Source organism: Gekko japonicus, unplaced genomic scaffold (assembly GCF_001447785.1).
Source record: "Gekko japonicus isolate JY-2015 unplaced genomic scaffold, Gekko_japonicus_V1.1 scaffold266, whole genome shotgun sequence".
Lineage (NCBI taxonomy): Eukaryota > Metazoa > Chordata > Lepidosauria > Squamata > Gekkonidae > Gekko > Gekko japonicus.
Genome location: NW_015166428.1, coordinates 57,175 through 73,373, shown reverse-complemented (window position 1 = coordinate 73,373; position 16,199 = coordinate 57,175). Strand labels below are relative to the sequence as shown.

The following is a 16,199-nucleotide window of genomic DNA, read 5'->3' as shown; positions in this document are numbered from 1 at the left end:
GGATGGTGGAAACAAGAAGGGTGTGGGTGGGGGATGCATATAGATCAGCAATGTGTTTAGCGTTTAAATAGGAATGCAGTGGCTATTTAAACCCTGGTACTTTGTTCTAGGTTTATTAAACTCGGCGCCTCTCATGCTGCCCGGACGCCATTATTTGAACGGTGGCTTGTTGGCAGCCTCAGCAGGTGGGATGATTCTTTTTATGCTGGACCCAAGCTATACTACAGGCATGGCTTGCCTTCTCGGTGTCTCAGGACTCTCCTCAATCATGGTATGACAAGTTTTTGGTCTAAAGAAGTACTGTCTGTCCCCCCCCTTCCCCCAATGGAGAAGGAGTAGAGTCGGGATGGATCCTGGAGGTGGGGCCTGGGGTTCTCCCAGAATTGCCACCGGATTTCCAGACAACAAAGATCGGTTCCCCTAAAGCAGATGGCATCTTTAGAGGCTGGACTCTACGCCGTTGCATCCCTGCTGAGCTCCTCCCCCTCCTCAGACTCCACCCTCCCTGGTACTGCCCCCAAATCTCCAGGGATTTGCCAAACTGGAGTTGGCAACCCTATTCCTCGTAGGTCATGGGTATAACCAAACATGGTGGGGGTCACCAATGTTTTTCCTGGTGCTTCTTTCTAAACGCCTCTCTTCTATGGTTGCCCTCTCTGTTTTGGGAAATTCCATGGATATTTGGGGATACAGCCTAGGGAGGGCGGGGTTTGGGGAGGGGAGGGGAGGGACCTCAGCACAATACAATGCCATACAGCCCACCCTCTAAAGCAGCCATTTTCTCCAGGGAGACTGATTTCTGTTGCCTGGAGATCAGTTGTAATTCCAGGAGAACTCCAGGTCCCACCTAGAGGTTGGCATCACCTTTGTGTCTGCAGGAAGCATCGGTTTAGAAGCAGCTGCCCCCATTGCAATAGGATGCTTGGGATGGAACCTTCCTATATTTCATTTTGACCTCATCTCCCTGGCAGCTATTTTGTGATTTGTCCCATCCGCTTGGCAGCCTTTTTGTGGTGGCTTCCACTACATGTTTGCAAAATCCCCAAAAGGGCTCACATGCTCAACAAGGTTGGGGACCCACAGACTAGCAGAATCATTCCAGTCATTTTTCCAGGAGCCTGGTGTCAGGGACACTGCGGGCTGGAACACAAGTCTTGGTCTGTGGCTGGGACATTTCTAGGGATCTGGGGCGCCTTTGGCTGAGCATGCAGTCTAGAATTAATGTCTACAAGTGTGTGGTTCCCCAGATTTGGAGGTGTTTTTACGTGATGAAGGAATTGGGGCATGCCATGTTAGTAACTGTAATTCTTTGGTGGACAATATCAAGTGTAGTGTATTCAAAGCTGCCTTGAATGCATGATATGTTGTGAAACATCTAATTGACTTGTAATGTAAAGCTTCGTCCTGGGCTAGGATCCAAATCCATCCAATCGTGTTACTAGCCCAGGAAGCACCTAACCAATCACTTTCAAGCAAGCTCCCTGAGCGGGAACATCCGTGATTGGTCCTTATGTGAACAACCTTATTGGTTGGTATTTGTACAGTGAGTGTGGCTACATTAACCGGGAATGTTTAAAAGCAGGACAGCTGCAATGTAATGGCTGTTCTGGCTATCAGATGTTGATCCGTGTTGGAGTTGTGTTCGAGTTGAACAAAAAAGCTGTGTTCTTGCTGAATCACTCTCCGACTTCTTTGTTAAGTGAGCGACTTAACATCAAGCATCAGGATTAGCTAGGCATCATATCAGTAATAGGAGCCTGGACTTCTTTCTTTACCTAAAAAGCCTCTTGCCCCTCAGAAACCGGCTCAGGCTTCTAGCTTTGGCTTCACTGACCTCAAGCAACCTTGAGCTGGAACTGAAGAACACACCCTCCATGTCCAGATTTTGTTAGGTTTGCCTGGTGCTGCTTTTGGCAGGTCAGGGGAGCGTAGCGAAGAATCTTTATCAAGCTGTCTCTCTGAATTGACTGACTTTTCAGCCTCCAGTTCAGATTTCCTTTGCCTGAATGTGTTTTTGCCAGTTGGAGTTGTGAAATAATGGAACATTGGCGGATATGAGGAATGGCCTTGTGGGTCTGTTAGCCCTGGAAGGCCAGGTATAAATTTGGTGGTGTTAAGAGTGTCACCCCTGACCTGGATAGCCAGGCTAGCCCAATCTCGTCAGATCTCGGAAACTAAGCATGGTGGGCCCTGGTCAGGATTTGGAAGGGAGACCTACATCCACATAGCAACCCTGGACTTCCTTGGTGGTCTCCTATCCAAGTACTAACTGGGGCCATCCCTGCTTGGTGGTATACTAGTCAGAGCGTGGTGTAGTGGTTAAGAGTGGCAGACTCTAATCTGGACAATTGGATTTGATTCCCCAGTCCTCCACGTGAAGCCTGCTGGGTGACCTTGAGTCAGTCACAGTTCTCTCAGAACTCTCTCAGTCCCACCTACCTCACAAAGTGTCTGTTGTGGGGACAGGAAGGGAAGGTGATTGTAATCTTTTTGAGACTCCTTAGGGTAGAGAAGAGCGGATTATAAAAACCAACTCTTCTTCTTCTGCTCTTCTTAGCTTCTGAGATCTGACAACATCAGGCTAGCCTAGGGTTGCCAGCAGTGTTCCCTCTAAGCTGTGGAATCTTGTGAGCAAAAACTCTGCTTTGTGAGCTACTGGCATTAAAGTTGTGAGCAAGCAGTTTGGCTATGGCATAAATCAGTTTGCTTTGGAGCCATCCTTCCTGAGCTAAGACAAAAATATGTGAGCCGGAAGCTAAAAAACTGTGAGCTAGCTCACACTAACTCAGCTTAGAGGGAACACTGGTTGCCAGACCCCCAGTAAAAGAGGGGGTCCCCCACTGACAGGCCCGACCCCTAAGCACCAATCAGCTGGTTGGCCGGGGGGACTTACTGGGAGAAAGGAGAGGGCCTAGGCCTCATTGCTGGCATCACACAGGAAGTGACATCATCACACCCACATTGTCAAGGTGACACTGGTATTTGGGCAAAAACTCTATGGTAGAAGCTGGTTTTACCATAGAGGTTTTGCCCAAATACCAGAGAGTCACCTGGATGTTGCTGATGTGTTGATGTCACTTCCTTGAGAGCCAGTTTGGTGTAGTGGTTAAGTGTGCGGACTCTAATCTGGGAGAACCGGGTTTGATTCCCCACTCCTCCACTTGCACCTGCTGATATGACCTTGGGTAAGTCACAAGCTCTGGCACAGCTGTCCTTGAAAAAGAGCAGTTTGTGTCAAAGTTCTCTGAGCCCCACCCACCTCACAGGGTGTCTGTTGTGGGGAGGGGAAGGGAAAGGAGTTTGCTCCTCCTCCTCCTCCTCCTCTTCTTCTTCTTCTTCTTCTTCTTCTTCTTCTTCTTCTTCTTCTTCTTCTTCTTCTTCTTCTTCTTCTTCTTCTACTATGCGACACTGGCAATGAGGCTTAGAGCCTTCTTTTTCTCTTTGTAAGCCCCCCATCCCCTGCTGGTTGCCAGGAGGGACCTAGCAACCATAGACTAGCCTGGGCCATGCAGGTTAGGGCAGATATAAATTTAGTAGATAAATAAAAATAAACAATATAGTCCGATTGTTGCACACAAACATGATAATCGAGGATAGATGGTGACTCTACCTTGACTCTGACCCTGAGGAGGAAAAAAGAGTTTGTTTTGTTGGTGGGCCCAATAAACCATCTCGTTTTACCTGTTGTGTATATGAAATATAAAATAGGTAAAACAATATCTTTTACTGGACCACCAGCAAAAGTGGTGTCACCTAATTGAGTTTCAAATAAGGCAGTCTATATCCAGCTTCCCCTAAACAACAGCAAGATGCAGCTGCAGGGGCTAAAACTGGGCCGGTTCTGAGGGCTCTGCAAAGCCTCCTTCAAAATATTTGTGCAGCTCTATTGAAATTCCATAACAAATCCAGCGGAACCCCTGCAGGATCCCACAAACCACATGCGCAGGGTTCCAAAACTCTTTAGCTGTGGGCAATGTAGTAAAATAAGCTATTGGTTTAATCGGTCCGACGTTTTATGTAATCCAAGACTATGAACTGGAGAGAGAGAGAGATACTATGAACTGGCATGGGGAAGATATGTTTTTTGGGGGCCCATTCCTGCAAGATGCAAAGATCCCTGAGTTCCCATGTACATAAACAAAGACACATTGATACCTGTATCTTTCCCACTGCAAGACAAAAAGCAGGGGAGGGATTTTTTTTAAAAAAAATAGTAAGCAATAACATGTATTAGTTTGTAGCTTCCACTGCTGTATTCTGTCAAAGAACAAAAAAGTTGGGGACAAACTATAATACCCAACTGGGTGTCACATGTTATTGGGTCCTTAATAGGATGGCCCAGCCTCAGAAGTAAAGGGGCTGGGATGGATGAGGCTCAGCGGAGACATTGTAAGACTCACTAGTTCTTGACTTCCGCTGTTGTGTGAGGATTATAGTTTCAAAAGGGGAGCTAGGAGCAGCATGCTTTCGCATGTATACACAGGCTTCAGCGCCTTTATATAACTTGCATGTGTCCCTCTTTAGACATTATAGAACCTGCATTCCCAAAACTATTGCACAAGACTTGAGTGCTCATCCTTGCATGTAGAAGTTCCTCTGGCTGAATTCCCAGTTGTCCTGACCAGGATGGCCCAGACTGGCCTGATCTTCGCAGATCCTATTGTGTAGTGGGTTAGCCGCATGGACAAAGAACAAAGACTGGCATAGTGCATAGCACGCTTTATTAGTACACAACACGAACTGACTCTAATGGCCAGCTGGCCAACTATATACACCCTTGGGGACACACCCCTGGGTCCCGTTGGTGGGTTTGAATCTCCCACCACGGTTCCCATTGGTCCCCCAATGGAGGGACTAGGAGCCTAGTCCCCATTGTTCTCCCAGAGTCAAGCTCTGGGATATTCGCTGGCCCCCGGTGGCGGTCAGCAGACACAACAGATCCCAAAAACTAAGGAGGGTTGGCCCTGGTTAGTACTTGGATGGGAGACCACCAAGGAAGTCCAGGGGTGTGACGTGGAGGCAGGCCACGGCAAACCACCTCTGAATCTCTCTTGCCTTGAAAACCCTATGTAGGGGACATTGCAGTGGTTGCTGTCATAAGTCGGCTGTGATTGGACAGCACTTCCTGCCGCCACCACTCAGTTTTTAAAAATCCATTTAGCAGGCCTACTTGAGAAGCTTTGATGCCAAAGTTCTGACCTGGGATAAGATCGTATTGGAAAGAGAGTGGGGAGGAGGAGGGTTAATTGGGAAGAGGTGAGGAGGCTGCTGTGGTGGTTATGAAGCAGGGCATTGGTTGAAGGATTAATGATGGAGAGGGAATTCCAGGCACAAGGAGCAGCTTGGCACAGAGGCAACGAGGTCTGTGATGCTTATGGGCATCAGATAAGGGACTTTAGGAAGGGCGGCAGCATGTAAAGCGGAGTGAGAGGCAAAGAAGGCTTCAATTTGTTACAAAACAACCCCCAAAACTATGAGGAAGAGCTTTGATGATAGCAACAAACTGGGAGAGAGAGAGAAAGAGAGAGTCAAGAAGAAGAGGAAGAGGAGGAGATTGAATTTATACCCCGCCCTCCATTCGGAGTCTCAGAGCGGTTTACAAACTCCTTTCCCCTCCCCCTCCCCACAACAGACACCCTGTGAGGTAGGTGGGGCTAAGAGAGCTCTTTTCAGAACTGTCCTTGAGAGAACAGCTCTGAAAGAACTATGGGTTGCCCAAGGTCATCCAGCAGGTGCAAGTGGAGAAGTGGGTAATCAAACCCGGTTCTCCCAGATTAGAGTCTGCATACTTAACTACTACACTATACTGGCTTCCCAGGAGAAAGAAGACCAGAAAATATTTAAGGACGTATGAAGAGTGCATGATCCCTGCAAAATGAGACCAAAGGTTGGTTTTGTTCAGTGTGGACTCCAGCACTGGCCTGGAAGCTTACAGAAGTTTGCCAGGAAGGCAACAGCCATTGTTGTTCATTATTTATCTGTCTGCTTCTAACATTTCTAGACTGCTGTTTGCCACCAATGAAAGGTGGTTTATGTATATCAAAACCCATCAAAACTAACAACAAATATCAGCTTTAGGGATCCCAAGTCCCCCCGGGGGGCGGGGACCCCCCCGCCCCAGAGGCCCGCTCCCCGGCGGCGCCAGATTGGGCCCCGAGGGGAACTCCACCCCGACGTGCGCGTCCCCCGGAAGTGACGCGGGCACGCCGGGCACGCCGGGCACGCGGGGGCATGGCCATACAAGGGAAGCGGTTTTCCCTTGTATGGCCGTGGCCCCGCCCCCAGCGTGCCTGGTGTCCTCCCGTTACTTCTGGGTGACGTGCATGGGGCGCACGTGCGCTTTGCACGCGCGCGCACAAGACACCGGTCGGGAGCCCCCCGCTCCCGGCGAAGATAGACTTGGCAACCCTAATCAGCTGCTTTGGAAATCCTGTTATTGCCAAACATCTAGTAGCTGTGCAAGGACTGGGAGACAGGGTTGCTGACCTCCAGGTAGGGCCTGCTGATCTCCCAAAATTACAACTGATATCCAGATGACAGAGGTCCATTTCCCTGGTGGAAATGGCTGCTTTGGAGAGTGGACTCTAGGGCATTACAGCCTGCTGAGGCCCCTCCCCTTGCCTCCTCAGTTTATACCCCCAAGTCTCCAGGAATTTCCCAATGCAGAGCTCGCAACTGGGGACGGTGGCAGATGACTGTACAGTGCAAGCTGTACTAGATGGCTTTTTGGTTTCTCTCAATTCTGTGGTTCTACGAGAAGGTTTCAGTAATCTAGCAGGTATGACTAGAGAATGGAGAGGTGTTTAAGCATGAAGTGCCATTAAAAGCAGTGGAAGCGTGGCCATGTTGACTGACTTGTTGTAACGTGACAAAGTTCACCCTGGAGGGGGTGCAGTGTTTGTAGGCACTTCTGATAAGGGCCACTGGAAGGGGAGACCGGGGGACAAAGCTCTAGGGGCTACGATCACCCCAGGCACCCAGGGAACTGGGGAAATTACATGCTTGGTTTAATGAAATGTTTGGGTTGGATGTTGTAGGGTAATGTGGTCCCTGGGGAATCTTTGCCCATGGTGGTTACCTGCAGTCCTACTTCCGAATTAAATTGAACTGGTTCTCATTCCTGTTGCCAATACAAGGCGTATAAGGGCTTTTACCATAGAGACGCAGGTACATAGCAACACCTTTGTTGGCATTCCTAGAGCAAAATGATAAAGGACAGTTTTCGATTTTAAGTTGCAGCTGTATGAAATTTTATGTTCATCTTAATGGTTTTTTAAAGATTACAAACTCATTTGATCCTTTTTCCCCTTTGCTGTATACGAATGATCAGGGAGTAACCCTGACTGCAGCTATCGGTGGAGCAGATATGCCCGTGGTGATCACCGTGCTCAACAGCTACTCTGGATGGGCTTTGTGTGCAGAAGGTTTCCTTCTTGACAACAATCTCATGACTATTGTGGGTGCCTTAATTGGTTCTTCTGGAGCTATTCTATCATACATCATGTGTGTGGTAAGCCAAATAATATGCATGGTGGGCCTCATGGGCTCTCTCAAGGGTAGAGCTGTGGGCTGCGTTTTATGTCTCTCCCATGGGGTTGCCAGGTCCTTACTGAGTTCTGGCAGGGGGGCTCTTGTCTTCTTCCTGGAGCCTTCAGAGGTGACATCATCGCACAGGGCACATTGTGGGGGGATGCTCTAGCATTTGAGAAAAAACTCTATGGTTACCATAGAGGTTTTTCTCAAATGCTAGAGTGTCCCCTCGCAACATACTCTGTGCAATGATGTCACCTCCGGGTGATGTCATAGAGCTGGGCATGTCAGCATGGATGGGGCTGCTCGGGGGCAGGTCTCCCCCACTGGCCAGCTGAGCAGCGGAGGATTGGGCCCCCCAAAAATGGGAAGACCCCGCCCCCATTGGGGGGATGGTAACCCTACTCTCTCCGTTTCTTCTTTTCTTTTCTGTTCTTTAGTGGAACTCAAGGTGGCAGAGGCATATTTAAGGTTCCAAGGAGGTCTGCCATTCAGGCATTTTCCTGTCCCAACCCTGTTTTGGTTCAACAAGGTTGCTGTGTCAATGGCCTAAAATAATACCTTGATAATATGGCTAGGATGACTGAAAAAACAAAGATAAACTTTAAAAAATGGTGGCATCCTCTGGCATGAAAAAAAATGTGTTGTTGACAGTGCATAAAAGATATATATGTTCATAATCTGAGCATGCTGGTTACTTCTAGGGCCAGGGTGACTCAGAATCAAATCTCTGCTTGCCATGAAACTTACTGAGAGACCCTGGGCAAGTCATTCTTTCTCAACCTCATCTCATTTCACAGGGAAGAACTATGATTGCCACCTTGAGCTCTTTGGGAGAAGGGAAGGATAAAAATGTACTAAATAAATAGCTTCCTGATAAGACAAGAAGTATGGGGCAGAAGAAGAACCAAAGAGTTTCCTCCTTGAACCTTTTACTCAATATGTATGTGCTAAAAGCCAAGTAGAATGCCCTCATTTTCCAGACGGAAATAAGTTAAAAGCTTACCAGTCTATTACAGTATTGACTTTAAAGCTTTCTTAAGACGAACCTTCTAGAATGAGAGGACAAGGCAGCAAGCATGCTTCCAAGCTGGGGAGCTAAATGCTTCCAAACTGGGGAGTAATTGAAGTGGAAAAGGTGAGGGAATCCCCCACAAGCCAAGGAAAAACAAATGACTGTTTCATAACACCAGTGTTTGCTGGATCATATCATTGAATGATAACACAGGAGGATAACACACGAGGCATGCTTTGGGGTGGGGAGTGGGAAGAGATGACTTCCAGTGGACATTTGACCTTTCCCCCCCCAATTTATGTTTATTTCTTACCAAGGCCATGAACCGATCTTTGCCCAATGTCATTTTGGGCGGATATGGTACTTCATCCACAGCCGGCGGAAAGCCCATGGAAATAGTTGGCACACACACTGAAATTGGAATTGATCAAGCTATTGAGATGATCAAAGAAGCTAATTCAATCATCATTACCCCCGGTAAGACTGTAAGGTTTTTTTTATTATGCCCATGGGCTAAGAAACCAACATTGTTCAGTTTCAGGCTATGTTGCGCTGTTTTAGGATTGGCTGTAAAATTGGAAGTCTTCTGAAAAATTGACTGTCAAATGTTTGATAGTGGAAGCCTGGCCAATAGCCAGTTGACTAGGTTAAGTGAAATGCTTTTTTTTTAGGGATGGGAGACAGCAAAAGTTGACATTTATGATTGTCTAGAAAACTTTATTTGAGTTTTGGCAGCCAAAATTCAATTTAAGTATATAATCGTTACGCTTTGCATGGAGTAAAAAATTTTTTTTTAGAAAAGGTTGGTTGTACAGCCCTGTTGCTAGTTTGATGCTCATAAATTATAAGAGGAAAAATAGTGCCAATGTTTACTGGACCAACTTTTTAAAAACAGCTGAAGTTTTCAAAGTAACAAGGAACTTTGCAATCCAAGTCAACCACAAATGTAACTAATTTGCCTTAGGTCCTGGAGAGTTTATATTTTAAATAAATAAAATAAATACCATATATTTTATATCCTACGGAGAGCCAGGCATACTTAAATGTGTTGATTTCAGTGGGTTTAGATTAATCTAAATTGGAAATTTCTAAGTGGGTACTAACGTAGAACTCACCCTACATGCATATACATTATGTTTTACCTTTTATCTAAGAGATTCAGGTCTAAAAGAATTCATAGTTCTTTTGTTGTACTTGTACTAGTGATTGCTGAGATGGCAGTATCCTAACAAAACTAAAATGGCTGCATAGCACTTGCTGCCTATTTTTAAAAGTTGTGGTTAGAGAAGGAAGTGTCCTTTTCTCAGCTACGTTTTATGACCACAACACGCTGTGTCAAATAGTTTTGGAATTCTCTAGTTGAGCATTCCTCCGGTCCTCTTATAGCAAACCACAAAAACATATCATATTTGATGAATTTGAATTCATACCAAAAAAGATATCAAACAATTCCCTCTTGGCAATGATGGGGTAACTTGACCTCCACAGAAATGTCTGTTGGAAGTACTGCTCACAGGACTTGAGTGGGTGATTAGACCCACTGGTTGCCTTGGCAGAGCATCTTTGGCACGGACATTTGAATGGACCTGTCTTTCCTTCGGCTTCCTGTGGGTTGTGATACTTAAGATTCCTCTCCTGTGGTGAATAGAAAAGCATGCATGGTGGGGGCCATCTTGGAGACTTTATCTGGAACTAAGGAGAATGTTCTGAATAGAATAGAACCACGGGGGGGGGGGATTCTCCTGGGTCTTTCTAAGCAGCCAAGCATTCTCCTACGATGGAGGCAGCCATTTTAAGATGAGTGTTCCCAGCAGGCAGAAAGATGATGTCTCCTAGGCTCTTCTGAAGCAATGGCTTGTGTTGGTATATTTATTTTGTATCCATAGTTAAATGTCTGTCTTAATTTCCTTTGCTGCGGAAGATGCTGAGCTACGCAGATAATTGTGAAACAGTCTAGTAGATTTGTTGCTTGTTTGAGGGTCACTGTGGACTAGTAAAATCTATTTGCAGCCAAACAAATGCTCCGAGCTCCTTGGAGGAAGGTTGAGATAAAAATACACCAGAGAGATAATGTTTTAATTTTTTTTTTAATTTAAATCCTTTTAAAACTACGTTTCCACCCAACTTAGGGTGCTCAAGGTGGTGACATACTGTGGCATAGTCATGTGTCTAGGCATGGAGCGATGTGGCAGCTGCTCTGGGCACAACTTTGCCAGAGACACAACATGGCTATCAAGGATTGTGTTAATAGATGGACAATTATCCAAATAATGCTCGGATTAGAAATATTTCTTTAAAACTAAATATCTACTTGTGCAGGTGCCCAGTGAGGCGAGGGAGGGGTCAGCTGTATTGTGGCTTCTCATTGGCTCTCTGCTTTGCAACTAAACAGACACTGATTCCCCACAAGCAGCTGTGCCGCCGTTGCTCTTCTGTTTCCCCTGGTCGTATTGCTCAATTCCACACTATTCGCTGCGCAGCCGCATTTGGACTCGCATCTCCCCCCAGTTTCCCCCACGTCTTCTCGATCCTCAAAAAACAGGATCAAGAAGACGCGGGGGAAATCGGGGGGAGATGCGAGTCAAAATGCAGCCGTGGAGCAAAAAGTGTGAAATTGACCAATACGATCGGGGGAAATGGAAGAGCAACGGTGGCACAGCTGCTTGTGGGGAATCGGTCACAGTAATAACACCGCTGGGGAGAAGTTAGGACAAACAGACAACTCAAGAAGATGGTGTTGATTGGTTGGCAGCAGCTAGGGAGGGTGTGGGGATGGGGTGAAATGGTGCTGAGTTGACAGAGTGATGTTGCTTCCGGCAAATATCTGGAGCTGATGTCACTTCACTGGCATGATGTTAATTCAGTGCTTTAGGGTTTGGGCAGAACTCTATGGTTTTACCTACAGTGATGTAACATCACTTCTGGTCTTCTGATTTTACCATAGAGTTTTACCCAAATCCTAGAGCATCACATAAACATCATGCTGGTGAAGGGACATCACTTCTGGATGTAAGCTGGAAGTGATGTCACACTATCAGCATGGCACCATTTTAAAAAAACCAACAAGGTTGTGGCAGTGTAATCTATGGATTGATTGACTGAAACGTCTTATGATGAACAATGCAGTCCTAAATGGAGTTACTTACAGCCAATCTGAGCCAACTGACTATCCGGGAGACTTAGGTTCAAATCCCCATTCTGCCATGGAAGCTTGTTGGGTGACCTTGGGCCAGTTGCAGCAGATAAAATGGAGAGAGGAGAATGATGTAAGCTGCTTTGGTTCCCTATTGGGGGAAAGAATAGGGTATAAATGAAGTTAAATAAACAAAACTAAAATAAATGAAATTAGAAGTGGTGTAACTGCTTAGTTTTGCACTGTAAGTAACTAATATGTTTAAAAAATTGCATGACAACCCTAATTATAATTCAATAAAGCCTACTCCATGTCACAAGGAAATTTCATGTTTAAAATTTCCATTTTCCATTCCAATTTAAAGCAATAAAATTGAACAAGGTATCCACAAAAACATCAGCTCACAGCCACACGTTAAAATCCCCACCACCCTCCATTTTAAAAGTTGTAATTTGATTAATTTTCTGATAAAGTGAATTAAAAATTGCTGACCTCATTATTGTTGTTCATACCTCGGCATCGATGCCCACAGTACTCTACAATGGGGTAGGGAGAAAGTACATTGGATAGAAAGTACAGCTGGAGAAAGTACAGTGGTTTCTGGTGATCCCTTCTTTGAATTAGCTTAGCATAGCGATGGAGACCGCCTGGGGATAGGTGAAGAGCAGGATTAAGCACTGTCTGTTTCTTTTCATTGTTGCAGGTTGGGGCCTTTGTGCTGCCAAAGCCCAGTATCCCATTGCTGACATGGTGAAAATGCTCAATGAACAAGGGAAGAAAGTCAGGCAAGTGCTAAACTCATTTCACGGAGCAGAGATGTGACAGCCTGTGTGGCTTAGTGTGATAGCAGGCGACTCAGATGGAAATGTCTGCAGGTGTCTCGGATGGAAACGTCTGCCATTGACCTTTGGCCAATATAGCCTACCTCACAGGGCTGCTGTAAAGATAAATGGAAAGGAGGGGAGAGCTGTGTACACCAGTCAGAAGGAAAGGTTGGGAAAGTACTCAGCTCTAGAGAGCCAGCATGGTGTAGTGGTTAAAGTATTGGACTAGGATCTGGGAGAGCCAGGTTTGAATCCCTACTTGTACCATGGAAGCTTGCTGGGAGACCTTGGGCCTATCATACCTCACAGGGGTGTTGTGAGGAAAAACAAAAGACAGGAGAATGATGCAAGCTGCTTTGGGTTAGGGTTGCCAGGTCCCTCAAAATCTCCAGCAGGGGACTGGGGGGGCATTACTGGAGGAGGTGGCGTGTCCCCAGCATGATGATATCACACAGAAGTGACATCATCATGTTGGGGAGCGGAGGCCCCCGCCTCTCCCCAGCAGTGTTTAAAGACTTCCTTTAAATGCTGCTGGGGGGAGGTGGGGAGGAAGCCGGATGGTTGCGGCTGGTGAGTGGGAAGAAGCCCCTCCAAATTGGGAACCCCCTGCGGAACCGGGGGGGTCTGACAACCCTACTTTGGGTCCCCATTGGGCAGAAAGGTGGGGAGTAAATGAATTAAATAAATAAATAGTCTCAAGGATAGTTGTTATAGCCAATCACTGGTGCAAAGCCCGGCTTCCCTTGACCACGTCTGCAGCCAGACCAGTAGCCAACACCATCTTGTACCATAATGAATTCCCCAAATGAATTACATTTTGGATGAAATCCTTCCTTTGATCAGTCCTGGCCAACCTGTCCCCCGTCAGCTTTTCTGGGTGATGCTGAGAAATGGGGAGGGGGGAATTCCTCTCTTCACATCATCCTTTAATTTTGGCAACATCCATCACATTGTCTTTTCATCATCTAAATCTTATATATTATTTGATTAAAAAATTAAAGTCTTGTATCCTGAGCTCCCTTTCTGTTTGCTGCAGGCCCCAACTTTGGCCCCATGATGTTTCTAAGGGTCCAGCATGAGGTAGTGTGGTAGTCAGGCAAGATCTGAGAAAACCAGGTTTAAATCCCCACTCTGACATGAAAGCTCACTGGGTGACCTTGGGCCAGCCACATACTCTCAGCCTAACCAACCTCACAGGGTTGTTGTTGTGAGAATAAAATGGAGGAGAAGGGAACAGTGTTGTAAGATGCTATGGGTCTGTGCTAATTGCATCAGGCCCCCAAAACTGTCTAAACCCCCCCCACCAAATTGGTCCTGCACAAAAATACAATCTTTCTGGTCCCAGGTGTTGGTGGAAATAAAGATCACATCTCAAAATATCCCACTGGACCCCGCGGTTTTACTCCTAAATTCATCATTCGCATGTGATAGTAATGAAATACATGTGTCGGACCTAGCCTCTACCTTATTGGCTATGGCAAGATTGTCTATTGCCGCGTCCTGGAAGTCCCCCAACACTCCCAACAATTCAACAATGGAGAAATAAATGTTGGGACCATTTTATAATGGGCAAGATAGCTGATACTGTGGATTCCAGCACTAACATACTTTGTGGAGAGTGACCTCTTACCAACAAATCCCAATTACATTGAATGGTTGCATTTTTTAAGATTTACACTATTAGTCTGAGCGCTTCTCCTAAGCTTTCTAGATAAGAATGGTAGTTTTGTAAGCACGAGTTAAAAGTATTTCAGTTTGAGTACACAAGGCTTGTGAAAGATTGCATTTAATAGAACTGTTAATGTATTTTGCTACTTTCTTCTCTGATATGTATTGAAACATTTTCTTTAATAAAACATTTAAAACTAACCCCCCCCCCCACCAAATTAGCTGATATGTTAAGTTTCATTTTGGAAAGGTAAGATCTGGGGTAGATCGGGAACCCCCTGTGGAACCGGGGGGTCTGGCAACCCTAATTTGGGTCCCATTGGGCAGATTTGGGTCCCCATTGGGCAGAAAGGTGGGGAGTAAATGAATTAAATAAATAAATAGTCTCAAGGATAGTTGTTATAGCCAATCACTGGTGCAAAGCCCGGCTTCCCTTGACCACGTCTACAGCCAAACCAGTAGCCAACACCATTTTGTACCATAATGAATTCCCCAAATGAATTACATTTTGGATGAAATAGATTGAAGAGTGGCCTGTACATATAGAGTTACCCTCTTTTGTAATGGACGTAGATGTCTTTTGTAATGGACATAGATGGTGCTTCTCTCAGTTTCATCAACAAGTGAAGTATTGGGGAGGGCTGTGCTCGTGGGATTTCTGCGTCTCGTGAAACTTCCCAAGACATGGAGCCTCTGGCAACCCTAATATGTTTACAGGTTTCCTCTGGTCCACCCCATTTTGTTCTGCAGCCACAGCCTTTGGTAGAACAAGCAGTATTCTGTTTCTTGTGCTTCCCAGACCACCAGAAGTTTGGTGGTCTATATCCTGGAACATGTGTTACGATGTGTGTTACGATGACAGTGTTGCCAATTGCCAGTCATGTTAAAGGATGCCGGTCCAAAGAACAGAGCGATGCATACATAGATTAAAATAATGGAGACTTGTCAAATAATTGTGCCACAACAAACGGTCCTGTTTGAACGGGGCACCTGTTGTGTTAATCTAGGTACTCCCTTGAAGCTAGTATCATCATTAGCTGCTTTCTTTCTGGGGAATCGTTGGGTAGGGCAATGGCGGCAGCAGTCCAGGGGGGACGACATATCTGCTAACTAACATGAGGGTCGGGCTTGGGAGTCTGAGTCCCTTCCGAACATGAAGGAGCTCAGGGTGGTATAGAACCTGCCTTATACTGAATCAAACCATTGGTTCATTGAGGTCAGTCATGCCTACTGGCAGCGGCTTTCCAGGATCTCAGCCTTTCACCTCACCTACTACTTGGTCCTTTTTACTGAAGATGTCAGGAATTGAACCTGGAGTCTTTTGAATGGAAAGCAGATGCTCTACTGCTGAGCCGCGGCCCCTTCCTCACAACAACTCATGAAGCAGCTTAGCCTGAGAGAATCATCAGCCCAAGGTCACCCAGTGAGATTCGTGGCCAATGTGGAGACTTAACCCCAGGTCTCCTTTGTCCAAGCTGGCCGCATCGTGCTGGCTGTTGTGTCCGCTGGCCGCCACCAGGGGCCAGCGAGCACCCAGGGCTTGACCCTGGGTGGACAATGGGAACTGGTCTCTTGGTCTCTCCAACGGGGAGCCAATAGAAACGGGGAGGGAAGTTCGAACCTCCCAATGGGATCCAGGGGTGTCCCCTGGATATGTATATAGTTGGCCTCCTGGCCGTTTGTCTTTGTCTTAGTTGTGTAAGAGCCAAGCGTGCACCATGTTATTGGAGCTGAGTGGGCCTAGCCACGCGGTCAACCCACTACACAATACTGGTGACAAAGGTGGGATTTAGCGCTAGGCCAAACCGGCCGAACGGCGTCTGAAGGCACACAGCCCCTTCAGCTGACCGATGAGCGAGTCCGCTTCAGCCCAGCAGGCCCCAGCACCAGCCCCGTCCAGCGCAATGGCGACTGCGCCGGGGCAGGGAGGCCTGCTGCTGCCCTTCGACATGGCACGCCCTCAAAAGTGGGGTGCCTGGGTTCGAGGAGTGAGGTCCGCGCTCGTGTACTACAAGGTAACGGACGAGGC

The 16,199-nt window shown here is 46.6% G+C and overlaps 1 protein-coding gene across 1 annotated transcript in view; it reads left to right on the top strand.

Moving 5' to 3' along the window:
- Nucleotides 1-16,199, top strand: part of LOC107110938 (NAD(P) transhydrogenase, mitochondrial-like) — a 117,456-nt gene that overhangs the window by 90,832 nt on the left and 10,425 nt on the right. The window contains 4 exon segments of the mRNA XM_015411792.1: nucleotides 111-271; nucleotides 7,331-7,510; nucleotides 8,863-9,022; nucleotides 12,382-12,463. Coding sequence (XP_015267278.1) covers nucleotides 111-271; nucleotides 7,331-7,510; nucleotides 8,863-9,022; nucleotides 12,382-12,463 — 583 coding nt within the window.